Source organism: Podarcis melisellensis (assembly GCF_964234715.1).
Source record: "Podarcis melisellensis genome assembly, chromosome: 8".
NCBI lineage: Eukaryota > Metazoa > Chordata > Lepidosauria > Squamata > Lacertidae > Podarcis > Podarcis melisellensis.
Window position 1 is genome coordinate 54,844,918 of NC_138540.1, and position 18,076 is coordinate 54,862,993.

The 18,076-nt window shown below is 44.4% G+C and overlaps 1 protein-coding gene across 1 annotated transcript in view; it reads left to right on the top strand.

Annotated features, from left to right (window-relative positions):
* Positions 1-18,076, top strand: part of PEPD (peptidase D) — a 120,519-nt gene that overhangs the window by 9,235 nt on the left and 93,208 nt on the right. Inside the window, exon 3 of the mRNA XM_081922786.1 lies at positions 2,635-2,762. Within this exon, the coding sequence (XP_081778912.1) occupies positions 2,635-2,762 (128 nt within the window). The remainder of the gene's footprint in view (positions 1-2,634; positions 2,763-18,076) is intronic.

Genomic DNA, 18,076 nt, shown 5'->3' on the forward strand with positions numbered 1-18,076 from the left:
CCAGTGGAAAAACACACACATCGCATACCTATAATTTATTGTTGTTGATGATGATTTATTTATTTATATCTCACCTTTTCCCCAGTCTGGCTTACCCAAATAAAATAGTCAAAACAAAATAAAAAAAATCCTTCCAGAAGCACCTTAAAGACCAACTAAGTTAGTTCTTGGTATGAGCTTTTGTGTGCATGCACACTTCAGATACACAAGGTGCTACTGGAAGGAATTTTTTTATTTTGTTTTGACTATGGCAGACCAACACGGCTACCTATCTGTAACTCCAAATAAAATAGGAAAAGCTAAAAACCTAGGAAGGGCAATCATGAAAATGTAATTAGACTTGATTAGAATTAAAATTTAAAAGATCAAGTAAAAACACGGATAGCAATAATAAAAACATCATAGCACCAGGCCTTTCTTCAAAAACAGGCTCTGCCTCAGGTCCTGCTTATGGGTCCCCAATAGGGGCATCTGGGTGGCCACCTTAAGTGAGAGCAGGATGCTGAACTATATGGGCCATTGATCTGATCCAGCAGGCTCTCCTTATGCTCTTACGTTCTTGATAGTTATCTTTCCTGAAACACTGGTGTGCTTGGAGTGAGCTAGTGGACTTCTGATTTCCTTTCTCCCTCCACCCTTTTGAACTGTGCATTGGTTAATATAGCAAATGCTTGATCAGTCCAGGCCTTCTTCTGCAGTGTTTACCAAGAATTATTTCACATGGCTCTTACTGTCCTGCATCAGTTAATTCAATGCTGCAGAAACACTGTCCCGTGGGGGCTGGCTCATGGTGGGCTCTTTCCCCTCTGCCTCCACTGATTCCCTTTCCAGGAGCTGTTGACCACCAAGCTTGGGTATATCCATGTCACTGAGAGTCTTTGAGATATCACCACCCTTGCTCTATAGCTGCTTCCTGTCTTTGTCTTAACCCACAGGAAAAGACCAGAGAGCTTGCAGAATCTCTTGCCCCAGCATGCTTGTTCTTGTCAACCTATTTCCCCTGGTCTCTTTTAACACAGTGCAAGTGAGATTTCTCAGCCTCTTAGAGGTGGGGATGAGGTTGTAGTTCAGTTTTGCTCTCAGTTTAATCTCTGCTGATGTGTTCCAGGATGGTTATCTGTTTTACAGTCATGTAGGCAGGGTTGATTGAGGCACAAAATGGGCAAAGGTTGTGCCTCTTATGGACCGTTGTTAAACTTAAGTAATCTGTGCAGTTCATGTTTCCTTCTCAGTGGGGTGCAGTCAGGCACGTATTCAAGGTAGCTTGAATATCTGGAAAGCCAGATATTATCAACTTGCTCAGAGGCTTAGTGTGGGCATTTGGTCAGGCAGGATGCAACTTCTCATTGGTCTTGGGGCTTGATTCAGTATGAGACTGTAATCCTCTTATCCAATCATCAACCACTGTCAATAGGTGTTGCCTGAGGAGTCAGGATTTAGGATTTAGAAGCAATACCCTTAAAGATCCACAATTTTAACCTTGCCCCATAAGCTGCCAGTCAGCTCCCACTGCGATCAGTAGAAAGGGGACTCCTGCTTTATGTATTCCTGAAGACCCTCTTCAGTTGATGGGAGTCTTATGGTGGGGCAAGAAAGAGGATGGAGAGTTTGCCCTGCCCATAGAAATAGGTAGTTGCAATTTGATCCTCCAAAAGTAATTTTGTTAGTGTAGTTGGTGCTGGTGGAGTGCAGCACTCACAGCTAGAAGGAAGGAAGATGTAGAATCCTCAGACTGTCGGTGGAAGGACAAATGAGCCTTCCCCTAATGTGGTACCCTCCAGGCTGCTTGGGCTCCACCTCCTGTCATACCTAGCTAGCACAGCCAATCACTCTCTGGGGCTGATAGGAGTTGCAAGACATCTGGAGGGCATCCATCCTGATGTGCAGTTAAATGTGTGGGCATGTTTAAGTGGGGTTGATCCATTTTGGAGAGGCCAAGTTAGTGCAGACAGGAACTGAGCAGGATCACAGAGGTTTCTCCCTTATTTTGCGGCTAAGAAAATCTGTGTATTATGAACACCTGTATATTATTATGCATTTCTTATTATAATTGTATTTCTACAACTGTTTTGATCTTTATATTGTCTGGGTATTCTATTACGTGCTGGCATTTGCGTGTGATGTTGTAAACCTCCCTGTGGTTTTCTGACAAAGGGCGCTATATAAATAATCATATCAGTGTTGATTTTGGGACGGGTGTTTACTGAAACCTTCTGTGGACATCAAAGGACATACTCACGGGCACTCCTTCCTGGGAGCGTCACATTAGTGAACCCTTGCTCTTGTTACTTCTCTGTCCTCTCCAACGGAATCAGAGTTCCATTGAAACACTGCACATCTGAATAAATGTCTTGAAGTTCAGGGTGCTCAGCATTTTAATTTTTGTTAGTTCCTCCCACTTTTTTTGGCAAGTATATCCATGTAATCAGGTTGCCTTTTTAAAAGTGATGCTAGAGGTGATTTGGAAGGTGTTTTGCGTTATGTTCAAAACCTTTCAACCCGGTGGGTCCCTTTGCCACAGGTAGTGCTAATCTGAATTGACCTTGACATCTTTCCAAATACCCTTGAAGAAAAAAAAATAGGCAAGAGCGGAGAACTGGCATAATGGAATGCTTTTAAATTCCTTGGTTCTAGGAATCCTACTTCCACTGGACATTTGGAGTGACTGAGGCTGACTGCTACGGGGCAGTTGAGGTTGACAGTGGAAACTCCATCCTCTTCATCCCAAGACTCCCCGACAGCTACGCAGTTTGGATGGGAAAGTAAGATCTCTTCCTTCTTCCTTCCTTCCTTCATTTGGGGAGAGACCAAAGAAAGATTTGAACATAAGATTCATTTCTGTCTGGCAATAAAAGCCATTGTCTACTGCACACAAGTCAGATCAAGTTGTTGTCCGGTGGATCCCACCAAGGCCAGTGGGCAAGGCCTCCAAGCAGGGGCAGACCTTGCTTGCCTCGTGACTTTATTCCAGATTTTAAAAGGTGCATAAAGCTTCTTTAGAAATGAGTGGCAGAAGCAACCTTTTCCTGAAGGGTCTGTGGTTGTTTGCTGCATTATTATTTCTACGCAGGCAGCAATGGGTAGAATAAGGTTTTTTTGATGAAACATTAAACTGTGAGATGAATGCTAATGATTTTTATTAACTGTATTTATTATTATTATTAGTTTGCAAAAATGTCTACACTGCCAACATTAAAAATATATCTAATTGTGGTGGAGCAACATTAAAATGAGCAGTAAAATTACATACCATCAACATCATTGTCAATCATTAGCCTGCCAGTTTGAAAGGTATACTCTTTTTTATTTTCAAAAACACACCACGATTTTTCTTTTACGTATCTGTTAGTGTCAACTTTGGAGTTTCATTTTATTTATACAGTATTTATTAAATTTGTATTCCAACCTTCATCCAAAGATCACAGGGTGATTCACATTTCCCCTCCTCTACTGCCAACTTTGGCTGCCTTTCTAAGGCATGAGAGGGTAGGGCAAACAGTGATCCTAAATCACTGAGTGGTGAAGGTTGGTGGTTTCTGTTCATTATATAGGATTGTTAAAACCTGTGCAGAATAAATGGGATATTTATTAAGTCAGTAGTGCTGGGGTGTATGGGGTGCTAGGGGAGGGGTAAAAACTCTGGTGGGAGACATGTCATGTTCCTTCTGGGGCAGTTTGTCCACTTTTGTTCCCCACCCTGCACTCTGCTCTCACCTGTGGCTCCCAGAAGTTGTCAGCATGCAACAGTGGCCACATCCCAGCTTCTATAGGCTAGCTAAACCAGGTGAGGATAGCCGATGGGTCTTAATCCCTCAGTGAGTAGAGGACTTCCTCAGGGTGCAAAGACACAGGCTCTGGCAGATTGAGCAGACAAGACCAATAGCGACTCCAGTGGCCCAGAAGGCAGTTCCTGCACATGCTGTAGAGGGAAGTGAGGGGCAGGCAGGGCTTGTCAACCTGGGAAGGTAGCCCACCTAGGAGAAGGGAAACTGATCCTAAACCTCCACTGCCTTGTGGCTATCCTCATTCATGAGAAAGGCTTGAGCAAACCCAGAGGAACAATCTGCTTGTGGGACATTTTAGGGAGAAGGAAAGGCTAAGGAATAAGCCCAGCACAAATCCGGTCCCTAAGACGGTTGGATGGCTCATTGTACTCCTCCTTCCAGCAACTTCTGCAGCCAAGCTGGAGCCAAATGTATTGCTCTGCTTTCCTTTGGACCACATCTGCATGGCTGAGAAGGGGGTCTGGTCATCTGGGCAGCCCAGGACCTCCATACACATTGTCTAGGCTTGCGTCCCAGGGAGGTCACTTCATTGCTGCTTACCTAGACTTCACCCCTGAAGACACACTCCATTGTTTCTCCAGACAGATAGATGCTAGCTGCAGAGAGACCCTGAGGCGTCTTTTCTTTCCTAAGTGTGGTCTGCAAGCTGGCCTCTATTTCTCCTCTCCCTCACCTACACTTGTTCATGTCCACCCCCAAATTCTTGCCTTTCTGTTTGCTTCCTTAGTGAAACTATCAATAGCTTTTTGGGAGCTTGGACTCACATCAATAGTAATTCATTCTCTCTGCATCATAATTATATGTACACTGTGCCTAACAAGTCACAATTTTTTGGCCTCTGCACTGTTTTTGAAATCTGGGATTGTTTCTAATTTAATACTTTCTCTACCTCTCTTGGCTTGGATAGCTTCTAATTGGAGCAATTACTCTTCTTTAAACACTAATTCCAGCCCAAAGATACGTTTGCAGCCGTTCCTGCATGGCAAAGTGTTTCGGAGCGAGCATATGGCCAGGGAGGGTTTCTGTCTCTGCATGGAGAGCGTGATTGTCTTGGCACTATCTTGGCTCCAAGATTGCTTTGTGGTTGCCTTTGTTGTAAGAAGGCCCGCCTATGTTAGCAGAGAGCCTACCTCTCCTCTAACTCCGACTTCTGCCTTTTGTCTTCTCCAAGCTTGAGTGTTGGAGAAATTTCTGGCACGAAAGATTTTGAATAGGAATCTAAGCTGTACTTCTCCAGATGGTGCTTCATGCTAGGGGCGGATTGACTGGCCTTGGTCTGTTTTGGACTGGCACTCAGTCGCAGCATTTTGTTTTGCTACTTATTTAGTTTGTTTGATGTGGAATACCAGCCTGTCTCTAGGTGCCTTGCAACAAATTTGAAAGCAAAACCTTAAAACTGCAGGTAAAAGCAGTTAACAATTGTAATAAAACAAAAATCAGCACCATCTACAAATTGGACAACTTCAGAAGCTAGCCTTGTCTTGCCCCCCTTCTTACTTACAACCAGTTCAGGGACAGATTCTGCCTGTCTGCCTCCTCCTCAGTCTCAATGTTGCTCTTGTAGAGCTTACCAGGGAAGAGGATGAGCACTAAACTAGAATGAGATGGCTCTGGCGCCACCTACTGTTGGTCTCCCTGACTTCTGCCCTACCAGTTTCAATGGGCACTAGCCACCACAGGAAAATATTTTTTATATTAGCAGCAACTGGGGGGGGGGAGAGATCCCCAACATGCAGACAATAGCACCCAGCTCATTGTATTTCATCAACTGCGTGAGTGCGTGAGATAACAGAATGGTTTTAACCTGATGCCAAAAAGAGAGTTCTCTTCCATCCAGTCCAAAATTCACAAAATGCAATTGTGTGCCACTTTAAGGATATGGCATATAGAGAACTGGACTTGGTCTAATTGCATTCACTGTCAAGATGCTTCTGGGCTCAATTTATGCTTAGAAATTGGAGGCCTTGCCCCTAGGGCCACTCCCAAATGCAAGGCTACAAGATGAACCCCTGGAAGCAGTACCCCTCCAGCCTGAGGATGTCACATTGCCAACCTGTGACTTGGAGAACTCCACAGTAGAAGCCCTAATACTCCTGAATCTTTACATTGATTGCCTTGGTTGTTGTATGAAGTTCCCCCAACTAGTCCAGCATCCTGTTCTCTCACCGGCCATGTAGATCCTTTGGGAAAACCACAAGCAAGACCTCATTGCAATAGCAGTCTCCTACTCCTGTTTCCCAGCAGCTGATGTTTAGAGGCATTGTGCCCCTGATCCTGGAGGTAATATGTAGCCATCATGGCAAGGTTGTTTGGTAACTCTCCTCCCCTATTGTCCTTTTGGAGAGGATGAAAAATGCATATATATATATTTTAAATGCCACTATGTGAAAAGGCCAGCTAACAAGTGATGTTAATAAATAGTTGTGGGCAAGGGAAGATCCCTCTTGTGGAAGCTTTTTTGCCATAATTGACCATCTCATTGAATGGCTGATGGTGACAAACTTCTGTGGAACCCTCCAGGGCACAGTGTGAAAAAACCACTGGTGTAGTGGATGCATTCCAGAGCACTGGATCTCATCAATCTTCCACCCACACTTTAAATATTTCTTTCCCTCCCCCCCCCCCACTGCTCTGGAGAAGCACACAACAGTAAAAAACCCAGAATAGGCATAATATTTGAAGAAAACCATAATAGAACTTTATGCAAGACCGAAATGATAGCCTACAGTTAAAAATCTGCAATAGAAAGGAAACATCACCCTTGCAGATGCCTTCATAAAAATGATGGCTTTCTGTTGGTTAAATAAAACATATGGAGTAATAATGATGCTATAACACTTAGAAATCTTCACAGCAACACCTTAAAATGTATTTATTTCCACCTTGTATTGAAGAGACAGCAGTAGAGAGGGGTTGACACAGGAAGTGGACACCTCCTCTTGGCTGTGCACTTGGCGTCCTGTGTCTAGGGATCACGGCAACATTTCTCGAGTCTTCACTGCAATGAAACCTTAGAAATTTGTGCTTCAAATTTTGCAGTGCTATTCTTCAACCAAAACATATGAGTATTAGGGGGGGAAATGTATACAAAAATAAAAACGTGTGCACATTTTTGTGGGGGCTGTAAAAAAAATCCAAACTGGGGTGAACTTTAGATGGAAAAATTTAGAAACTGAAATGGACATTCTCTGAACAAATCTGTATCAGACCGTAGGCGTCTCCATGGGAGTCACATCACTAGTTCCTTGTTTTGCCCAGGCTTGCCCCCTGTATGGAAGACCCCTTGGTGTGTACATTTGTCTACATGTAAAACCCTTTCACACTGACAGTGATGTGACCCCCCCAGGTAATGTCTGTATCAACAAATCATGGTTTGCGTCTAGCCACTGAAACCAAGTTTAGAAACCCTCCTGAACTGACAGGCCAAAGTTATGGCTCTTTCTCCACCTCCAGAGTCTGCTAAGCTGCGGAGGTGGGAGCATGTGAAGGAATTGGTGAAAGCGGAGAGGATGAAAAATGAAAAGCAGTCAAGCAGCCCCAACCCAAACAGGGTTTGCCTGTTGTACTCTGGGAAGTTCAAACCAGGATTTGGATTCTAAACTGCAGCCTGATTCGCACAGCATGGCAAGCCAACTAGGACTTAGCAAGACCACCTTTAGAACTCGTGGTCATCTGGTGAAGCTGATTGTTGGAAGATTCAGGGCACATAAAATAAAGGACATCTTCATGCAGCACATAGTGAAAGTATGGAACGTGCTCCTGCAGGAAGCATTGATGGCCACCAACTTGGATGGCTTTAAGAGAGGATTGGACAGATTCATGGAAGAGAGGGTTATTGATGGCTATGCTGTACCCCCACCAATGGAGGCATCAATACTGTAGAATACTGCTTGCTGGAAACAACAGGAGAGGATTGTGCTCTTGTGCTCGGGTCCTGCTTGCAGATTTCCCACAGGCATCTGGTTGGTCGCTGCAAGAACATAATGCTGGATTAAGTGGGCTCCCTTTGGCATAATGTTCTTGTTGACATGAACACGTGGGCCCCCAGATAGGAGCCCAAGGCTTCATTGATCCTTCTTGGTCCTTTTTGCTCCCACACAGTGCCAAGCTAAGATTTGGCTTAGTGTTCTGTCCCAACCTGGGCTTGTGATTAAACTCGCTCCTCAAACATGCCTACATTTGGACGATAGGCTAAGACAAACCTTGGCTTAGCTTAGCGTGGCACAGGAGCAAAGAGGTCTGTGGTGGCTCTCAGTTTCTTTCCAGGAGTCAGGATGTCTGTGCAGTTCAGGTAAGCCATGGTTTGGCTTACTGTGTAGTACGAACCAGGCCAGTGGCTAGCATAAGCCATGGTTTGTGACCTAATACCTGAGTTGAGCCATGGCCACTGTACCTTGCCACAGGAAGTCTTGTCTCGGTGAAAGAGCTCCATAACAAGAATTCCTCATGAATTTTGACTCCTTGTTTATTTTGATACAGTGTGTTTTTAAGATTTCAAAGCCTTCCTTCAAGTTGTTTTAACACCCACTTACGGATGCTTTTATGTTCAATTCCTTAACAAATCAGACGCCATAAAAACTCCCATCTTGCTGTAGACTTTTATGCAGATCGGTCTGGCTGTTCAAATGTTGCTTCACAGACAGCAGGGGTGTTAATCTTCTCTTTCTGTTGCTGCACTCAGTTGCTCTCAAAAAGCAGTGATCTGTATTAAAATAGAACTTGCTTACAGATGGACACAGTGTTAGATTACAAATTTGATTATGAATATTGTAATTATCTTCTCCTCGCCAGCTGCAATACATTTCCCCCATGAAGATAATTTTGTCTCTGTGCCAGTGGGCTTCTGGGAGGCTAATGCAATATAAAATAATTATTGAAATAATAATACCTGGGAAAGGGGCATATAATGTGAGTTGTGCTGAGAGAGGAAAGTGCAATGTAGGAATTGAAGTGAAACACAAACCTCACCCTGTAAAGGTGTTTCAGTTAATGCATCCTGCCACCTTGATTCAGAAATTGGTCTGATACTGAAATATCCAGCAAGCTTTCCCAGTAAATTCTGTGGGGTGACCTGGCCTATGTACGCATACGGGTACCTTCTCTACACGGTGATTTCTTTGGGGACTTAACATCAGAATAATAGAATGATAGAATTGTAGAGTTGGAAGGGACCTCATGGGTCATCTGGTCCAACCTCCTGCAATGCAGGAATCACAGCTAAAGCATCTCTGACAGATGGCCACCCAACCTCTATTTAAAAGCCTCCCAGGAAGGAGAGTCCACAACCTCCCGAGGGACTTCGTTCCACTGTCAAATGGCTCTTACTGTCAGAAAGTCCTTCTTAACGTTAAGTTGGAATCACCTTTCTTGACTTTTGAATCCACTGATTTGGGTCCACCCCTCTGGAGCAGCTGGAAACAAGTTTGCTTCATCTTCCATTTGATAGCCCCCTTTGACTGAAGCTGTTTTTATCAAACCTTGCTCCCTCGAAGCAGAGAATAAATCAATCTGCATTCACTCCTTTAGGCCCGAAAAACTCATACCTGGGCTCCGTTGCTTGGCTTTCAGATTCTTCTGGTCAGCTTCTGGCTGCAGAGAATCAGCCTTCTCACCTCAGGCTTCCATGGAGGCCACTTCTTGATGCAGAGGTCGATGAAAACAGCAACCATCCTCTGCTACCACTGTTGGAATTCTAGCCCGTCTTGAGGTATGTGCCTATCTGTTCAGGCACCGGCTGAATTCTTTAGACCTCCCTCCGGCGACTCCCGGCAGGATAAAACATACGCGAGGTCCGTTCCGGCGATTTTCCTCAGGCTGTGAGGAAAACACACCAACTGCTCCTCTCTCCCCTTTGGTGTCCCCAGGGAGGGGAAAGAAGCAGACAGAAATCTATTTACATCTTTTATTCCTGTCTTTTTCTTCAGTACAGAGAAAACATGTCTGCACTCATCAGCAGTTAGAATAAACTCCACCTCCAAACATGTACATCCTGTACAGGTCATATGACAAACCCACTGAGCTAACATCCGGTGCTCAGTACAGAATGGACTGCCCCTTTGTTCCCATGGCAACAGTCACAAACTTCCTGTTTGGCTTTCCAGCCACAAGCAGCAGTCTTGGCTGCTATAGCCTTTGCTTGCTGCCGCATTGCTGCTTTAGAATAACACCATTTGATAGCCCCCCATACATTTTAAGGTGTATTAATATATTTCAGTCTTTTCCAGGCTGAACATACTCAACTCCATTCTTCATAAGGCTTGGTTTCTAGACCTTTGATCATCTTGGTGGCCCTCCTCTGCACACCTTCCAGCTTATCAATAGCCTTACGCTGTGGTGCCCAGAACACCAGTGTTTTGTGCATGAGTTTAAAACTTGGGTTTCTCCTATGATTCAGCTACAAGGAAAGCTCAACAACTTTGGTCAATACAATGGGTAGATCACTGTCAGTTGTTGTTTTTTATATAGTGGGAGTAGATCGCAGTCTCTTGGAAGTTGGACATGCCTGAAATATAGGAAGAGAAACTTCCAAGCTCCTTTTGCAGCTGTGTTGGAGGGAGGAAGCATAAGTTCAGGCCTGTTGACATAGTTTACTGTTGCTTCTGGACAATAGTGTGTCACTAGCGGAAATGAATAAGGCAACCGGAATGGGTTGCTGGATTGCAGCTCTTGTCTTCTATTACTTGAGTTTGCTGTCACTAACACCAATCTCTTGGAAATTAGGTGGATTATAAATGTGAATCCCTGATGTTAAGGTTTAAGCCAGATCCCTACATCTGGTGCTTGTAGGCTTCCGTTTTGTTGATTAATGTTGCACCTGCCATTTACCTTGCCTTAATTATAACTGACAGAATGAGTTGGTGTATTGATTAACGTGATTTTCTGAAGCAAAACGTACTGTACAGCAGCTGGTCTGTGTGCCACATATGGCAAAACAATGTAATTGCTTTACAGGGGGATATCATTGGCCTGGAATGTCCTGGTGTGAATGAATATTGGCATCCAACCTTACACCTGCCATGAAAGGGAAGGAAAAGAGAATAGAGAGGGAGGCCTCCCAGGCCAGCTCTCAGCGGTCTCTCCCCCCCCCCCCCGCCCACTAAAAAAAAGTGCTTCTGAAATACTGTAAATTTTTGGCCCACATTTACTCTTGGGTCGAGCATTGAATAAGTGAACAGGAGATGTGGCAACAGCTCAGCACCAATCTCACTCTTGATGATGTTGTTACGTCCATTTGTAGCCCTCTTAATATCTGAAATGCCGTGAAGCAGTTTGCAGGACAATAAATGTTATGAGACTATGTCAAATGAGTCACATAGCAAAATACATAGGCGAGACCCATGTCTGTAAACATAATATTGAAATAAATAAAATCATAGAGCCCTGCAAGGCAGTTCCGTGGAACCTTGGTTCTTGAACGGCTTAGTTGACAAACAAATCGGCTCCCGAATGCTGAAAACCTGGAAGTAAGTGTTCCGGTTTTTGAATGTTTTTTTGGAAGCTGAACATCCAATGCGGTTGTCGGCTATTGTTTCTGGGGCACCTGTGCCAATAGGAAGCCACGCCTTGGTTTTCAAACATTTGGGGAGTCAAATGGACTTGTGGAACGGATTACGTTCGAGAACCAAGGTTCCACTGTATAATGTAAAATTTCAGTCAATACTATCACTCTCTCAATCTCACACACCACTCCTTTCACACAACCAACTACAACCATTTAGTGTACCACAGACATTACTGTCAACCACTCATAACGTAAAGCATTCATACTGTTACAGCTTGCATACCAACAGCCACTGCCAAGCATACCCATGTCAGATGCACTCCTAATCTTTGAAGCACTGATGAGTTCATCTCCCCCACCCACCCTGAACAATGTGATACTTCTTTCTCATCAGTCAACTGAGAGGGGCCCAGATCCGAAGCAAGCTCTCATCCTGGTTGTTGGAACTCAGTATTGAGTTTGGACTGCCCAAGGGATTGATTCTCTCTTTTACCAAAGCATATCCTTTCTTGCTCCTTAGCTTCCAGGGGGTCATAGTAGTTGGCCCTGGGGGAAGTTCCTTCCAGTTCTATGTGTCTGTGAGAAAGATACTGAGAAGAACAGTGAGGAAACAAGAAAAATGAAGGTGCCTCAGTAAGAATGGCAGAATGAGGAACCGTGCTCTCTGTCTCTCCAACCCCCCTTTCCCACAATGACTTTTAAATATGTTTAGTTGTTTTAAGCACCACCGTTGGAGAGGAGAGATGCTGGCTGAAGGATATTTGGTTGGGATGGCAGGGGAGAACAGTCAGCTGCCAAGACTCCCTCCTTTCGCTGTTCTTGGCTCATGCTTTCGTGACATTCTGCGATGCGGCACATTATACTCGTAATCAGGTTTCGGCTGTGCCACTAAGCCTTGTATTCCTTTTTTAGAGAACTGTGTGGGGCACAGGTGTGCCATCTGCACTCACATATAAAGGCACTAAGCTCTCTCTCTCTGAAGCAACACATTTCATTCTGGTGGAACCCCAGCAGCCTCCCATCTTTGTGCAGCAGCCTAAGCGATCCATTTTTGACCGTGACTAGATGGGGCGACCCAAATAAGCTTTTTATTGGGCTATTGCAGCCAACAGCCACCGCTTAGAGCTTTCCGCCGAAGAGCCGTTGGCTGCCGATTTCTGCAAATGGAGGTGCATCTTCAACGTGAGAAATGACTCGTGGAACAACACAATTTAGTGGGGGCGTCATTCTTCTGCAGATCTTTTCTCCCCCCCCCCACTCTGGGAATTTTTTTATATAAAAGTTGCATTGCTCTACATGACAGAGGTTGTTTTTAAATATTTGGCACTGTCAGAAACATCTGTTAGTGCCTCCTAAAGTCTCCCGCGTTGCACGTGCTGGATGGGTTTGACACCCTCTTGTTTAGTTAACACTTTGCCATCTGTGCATCTGATGTTAGTGTAACGAGGAGCGAGTGTGTTGGCGAGCATCTTGACAGCTTTTAAACGTCCCTTTCGTCTTGCTCCAATTTTTCATGCCTCGTTGATGGCTTCCAGCTTGGCGCGGCGAATTACCATAACCTTCCCTTACCTTTGCGTTCAAGCTTCTTCCTTGTACATTTCCACTCATGAAAAATTAAGATGTTGATGAGCTGTTCCTAGTGTCTGTGGATTGCTCCCCACCCCGTGTGTGTGTGTTGTGTGTGCAAGAAAGATGCTTGCTGTGTGAGGAAATATATCTAAAGGAAATTAGATGAGAGCTATGAGGCTGTGGTGCATAGTTGTTCACTCTCATCAATCAAAACGTTGACTGGAAAGAGGCCCCCCAATTTCTTAATAGGGTGGCAGATTTTTTTCATGTTTTGAAAATTATTTTTAATACGCTTAATACAGGGTTTTGTTGTTTTTTTAAAAAAAGAGTCTACTTTTTAAATTTACTGCATTAATATTCCACCTTTCTTCTAAGGAGTTCAAGGGAGTACTTCACCTTCTCCTCCCAAAAGGCCTGTCAGTTCCAGTAGGCTGAGACACAGTGACTAGGGACTCTGGTGGCTGAGGGGAATTGCACTCTGATCTCCCAGGACATCATCCAAAACTTGAGCCACCACTCCGTGCAGGCCGGAAGCACCAAGATACACTATTTCCTGTATAAGAGAGGAAGATGCCACTCAGATTATCCCCCCTGTGACCCATGCCCATGCAGGCTTAAACAGGTCGCTTTTTTTTTTTTTTTTTGCTATAAAGAAGTATTTTTCTCATACACAGATCTAATCCATTTTGCCTTGAGATGTTAAAAATTCGATCCCCGTGCTAGGTGTTATTATTTTTAACAATGATGGGCTTAGGACAACATCTGGAGGACCACCAGTGACCCAGCCCTGTTGCAAAACATGTACCTTGTAGCCCAGAATACAATGTAAGCAAATTCCCACCATAATCGAGATCCATAGCTCTTTCCGGACATAGATGGACATCCGGGTTTCCAATGCCCTGCATTTACAAAGCTTCCAAAGCAGCCTCTGTGAGAGGTGGGGGAGCCGCAGGCTGGACTTGCTCTGTCATTTACCATTTTCCAAACGAGCCTGCAAAAGTTATACACCCACCTCCCATATGTACCCGTGCTTAATAATTCGTGTCCAAGGAACCAACGCTTGTCAGATGCTTCTGCCAGTTTCCTTTGGTGCAAACAAATGACTTCCTAGTGTTGTTTCTGGAAGGTGCAATGTGTGTATGTTCACACCAGTTAGATATATGGAGGGGAGCAGTGGTGCGGGAGATGTGCTCATGTGGTGCCACAACGCATTTGCAGCAGCAGACTTACAGCAGGAGTGGGGAACTTGGGTGGGCGGGCAAGCCAGCTCCCCCTTTCTCCCCACACCCCAAGGGCCAAGTTTGATAAGTGCATTTGCAAGCCAAAATGGATTCAGTTTGCATATGAGAAAAGTAGCTCTATAGCGGGGGGGGGGGGGGGGGGAGAGGCAGAATGTTTAGATGGCACAGGTCACAGGTGCAGGATCAAGCCCTGTTAATCACCTGACATCGTAATGCTTGTATAGTTTGAAATCCATCCATGTGGGCAAAAGTGCTGCTGTTTTCAAGCTCTAACCATCGGCTGGCCTGGCATCCAGAGTTTTGCAAGTTGCAGTGATCAGCTGATCGGTGCTTGCAAAGCAGCATTGCAAGTGCCACTGATCATCTGGTCAGTGATACCCGCAAAGCTTCCTGCAGCCCATTTCTTAGATGATGTTTGGGTAGGCATGATTTGGCCTGAATGGGGTGGGGTGGGGAGGATGAGATTCCCCATTGTTGATACAGTGGTACCTCGGATTAAGTACTTAATTCGTTCTGGAGGTCCGTTCTTAACCTGAAACTGTTCTTAACCTGAAGCACCACTTTAGCTAATGGGGCCTCCTGCTGCTGCTGCGCTGCCGGAGCATGATTTCTGTTCTCATCCTGAAGCAAAGTTCTTAACCCGAGGTACTATTTCTGGGTTAGTGGAGTCTGTAACTTGAAGCGTATGTAACCTGAAGCGTATGTAACCTGAAGCGTATGTAACCCGAGGTACCACTGTATATGATTTGCTCCATGGGTTACCTTATCCCTATTGGATAGGAATTGGCCAGAGCAATACTTAAGGAATCTGATGTGGATGTTAAACACTGATATCAAGTTTCGCCTCGAATAACATGCTAATCGACAGAGCGCCTCAACCCTGTAAACCAGCAAGCTATCTTTACATGCTCTCTGTTCAAAGACATCACAGAGCCTTTACTTTGGGGTGCTCAAATGTTCTCTCATCAGCAGTTCTGGAGATCCACTATGGTCAACTTATATAGATGCATCTTGGGTTAAGAACTTAATTCGTTCTGGAGGTCCATTCTTAACCTGAAACTGTTCTTAACCTGAGGTACCACTTTAGCTAATGCGGCCTCCCGCAGCTGCCGTGCCGCTGCCATGTGATTTCTGTTCTCATCCTGAAGCAAAGTTCTTAACCCGAGGTACTATTTCTGGGTTAGCGGAACCTGAAGCGTCTGTAACCCAAGATACCACTGTATATCGCTGTGAATCTGGAGAAGTAGAATCAATAACTCTCCTCCTTATGTATTGTTCTTTTTTATTATATTATTGTATTATACCTCAGATTTTTATTGAACCAGTTTTACAGAAAGCCTCAGGATGATCAGATGCATTTTATTCTTTCCTACTCTTTTCAGATCAGAATGCACAAAACATTGTGTCGCCACCTGTAAAACTCTCCAGGGACTAATTTTAGCAAACTTGTTTTGTTTTCTGTGCATGTTGTTTTGTGCAGTATGATGTAGTTATTAGTACTGTATAATGTTGCTGTGATGGTTCTCTATTTTGTCTGATGTTGTTTTATTTATATAGTTATACAAAGTTTCTTTTTGAATATTGGTCATTGGCAATAATAGATTGTTGTACCATTGGCCAAATGCCTAGAAATAGATGCTAGTGCAGGAGTGGAGAACTGCCAAGGGGTCCATTTTTGCCTGCAAGGCCATTTCCCCAAAACATCACCCACCTTGTCAATCAGCCAATACCGCTGAGTGAGGTCAGCTGATGAGCGATCCATTTTTCTTTGGCCGCATTCCACTGGCATACAGCCAGAGTAGCACAATTTAACCCTTGCTCATCAGCTGATGAGTAGGCGTTAAATCCTATTCACATCCCTGAAGTCTCAAGAGTTCAGTCCTCCTGGGTCCTGGCTTGCCAGCACATTTCCTGTGGGGAATGTGCTGGAGAAGCAGGTTGCTCCCCACACCCCTGTGAGGTCAACTTTGACAGCTTATCAATCACCTGATGCCAAATGATTGGCAGGTGGATTTCCCCTGATCACCTGTAACAGTTGGCCCATGCGGTGAGGTGGGACATAAAGATCTGGGCTTCCAGACCAGAAAAGTTCCTCATCCCTGCTCCAGTGTGCACCCCTAAACAACATAATGTTGCCCTTTTTATTAAAAACTGACAACCTTCGCGGAACTTTGTCTGTTCAGCATCGACAATTCTGAACAGGAATCTTTATACTTGGGGGGGGGGGGTTATTGCAAAAACTTTCTCTTGCACATCCCACCAATTCTTTTCCATCAGCATTAAATTCTGTTTTAACAAATGCTATGGTTGCCCGGCCGCCCCCGCCCACCAGTTCTTGAAACAGTTGTATTGCAGGGCTTTTGCATAGTAAGTGAAAGGGACAAAGGATGCATCACCAGTTTTAATTGTCTGTAGCCGCTGAATGTCTTTAGTCCCACTCTATGACATTTTAATGCTACTTTTAGGACAGTCGCTGGCTTCAAAAGCTATCTCTGCTCATTGCATTTAAGATGTGCTAGGTGTATGACAACGTATATTTTTCCCCAGCCAAAGGGATTCAAGATTATAAGTGACGGCTGTAATTTGGCCTTATTACATATTCATTAAAAACATGCAGGTGGTCAGACTGCTTGAAAGGCTTCTGTTTTCAGCCTGCGTGACGGGGCGTTAATTTAGTCTCTCTCTTTTCTGAGCAGTGCATTAGTGGACTCTTTGGTTTGCTGTAATGAAAATCTTATCTGCACCTCTTTTTGCTACACTCCTATATTCAGATCAGTTTTTACATGGAGGGCCTTCATTGGGCTGTTGGTCACTCTTGCAAAACAAGCCTTCTCTAAAATGTTCAGTGTTCTGAGCAAAATGGCGACAATCCTCCTTTTTCCTGTGCTGCTGTACAACACTTGTTGGATTTAAATTTACTTATTGATTTTTTTGGGAGGGGAAACAGCAGTAGTCAGCAACTAGATATAAATATGCTACAACTGCACAGGATTGCAGATTGTGAAAGTGGGTTAAAATCAGTTTCCTTGAGAACTTGACTTCCCTTTTTTAAAAAAAGCAAGTTTCTGGCCCTCTACCTCCGGAGATGCACTTGAAAAATATACATGGAAATGCAAGCTGGAATTTCAGGAGCCAGAGAGGTTGTCTGAAGCAAGAATGCTCTGCTCTTCATGGCTTCTTGCCCAGCTGCAAGGCTAGCAAAACTAGAATAAATTATGCAAACCTTAAAAACTCTGCAGGATAAATTGTACAAAAATAGCGCGTGTGCAAACTGTCCTGTTTGCATAATGTGTCTGTGCAGACTTCACTTGTTGCAGGATATGGATTTCCTGGATGCTGGGCCTTAAACACAGAGATGTGCTTAGTCCCCCTTGTATTGCTCTGCTGCCTTTTCTCCTTTCCTTTTAGAATCATGGAGCTGGAAGGGACTATGGTAAGGTTACCAGACGTCCCTGTTTCCTGGGGACAGTCCCCAAATTTACAAATCAGTCCCCTGACAAAATCCATCGGTTTAGTAGGAAGTTGAAAAGTGTCCCTGGATTCATTGAAAAAAATTGGTAACCTTAGACTATGGAGGTCATCTATGCCAATCTCATGTGCCCTGTGCAGACTCTGCAATGCAGGTGTAACTGTAGCATCCTCTGCTTAAATGCCACCGGTAAAGGAGAGCCCACCACCTCCCAGTGCAATCTACCTGCTCCACTGTCAAAACTGCTGTTATTCTTAGGAGGTTTCTACTGCTGTTTATACTGCTACCCTGCAATTTCCACCCATTAGTTCTTTCATCACCATAATGACTGCTGCCACCCAGCAGGCTCCAGGGCTGATGACAACCATTTAAAATTCAGAATTAAAAACAGTTAAAACAAATTGCAGTCGCCGGAAGAAGGTGGGTCCTGAAAAACACACAACTCGCGGGTCCAAGGCGAGAGTAAAGAGATGTGTCTCCAGCATTCAGCGCTGCACATTGAAGGTGCAAA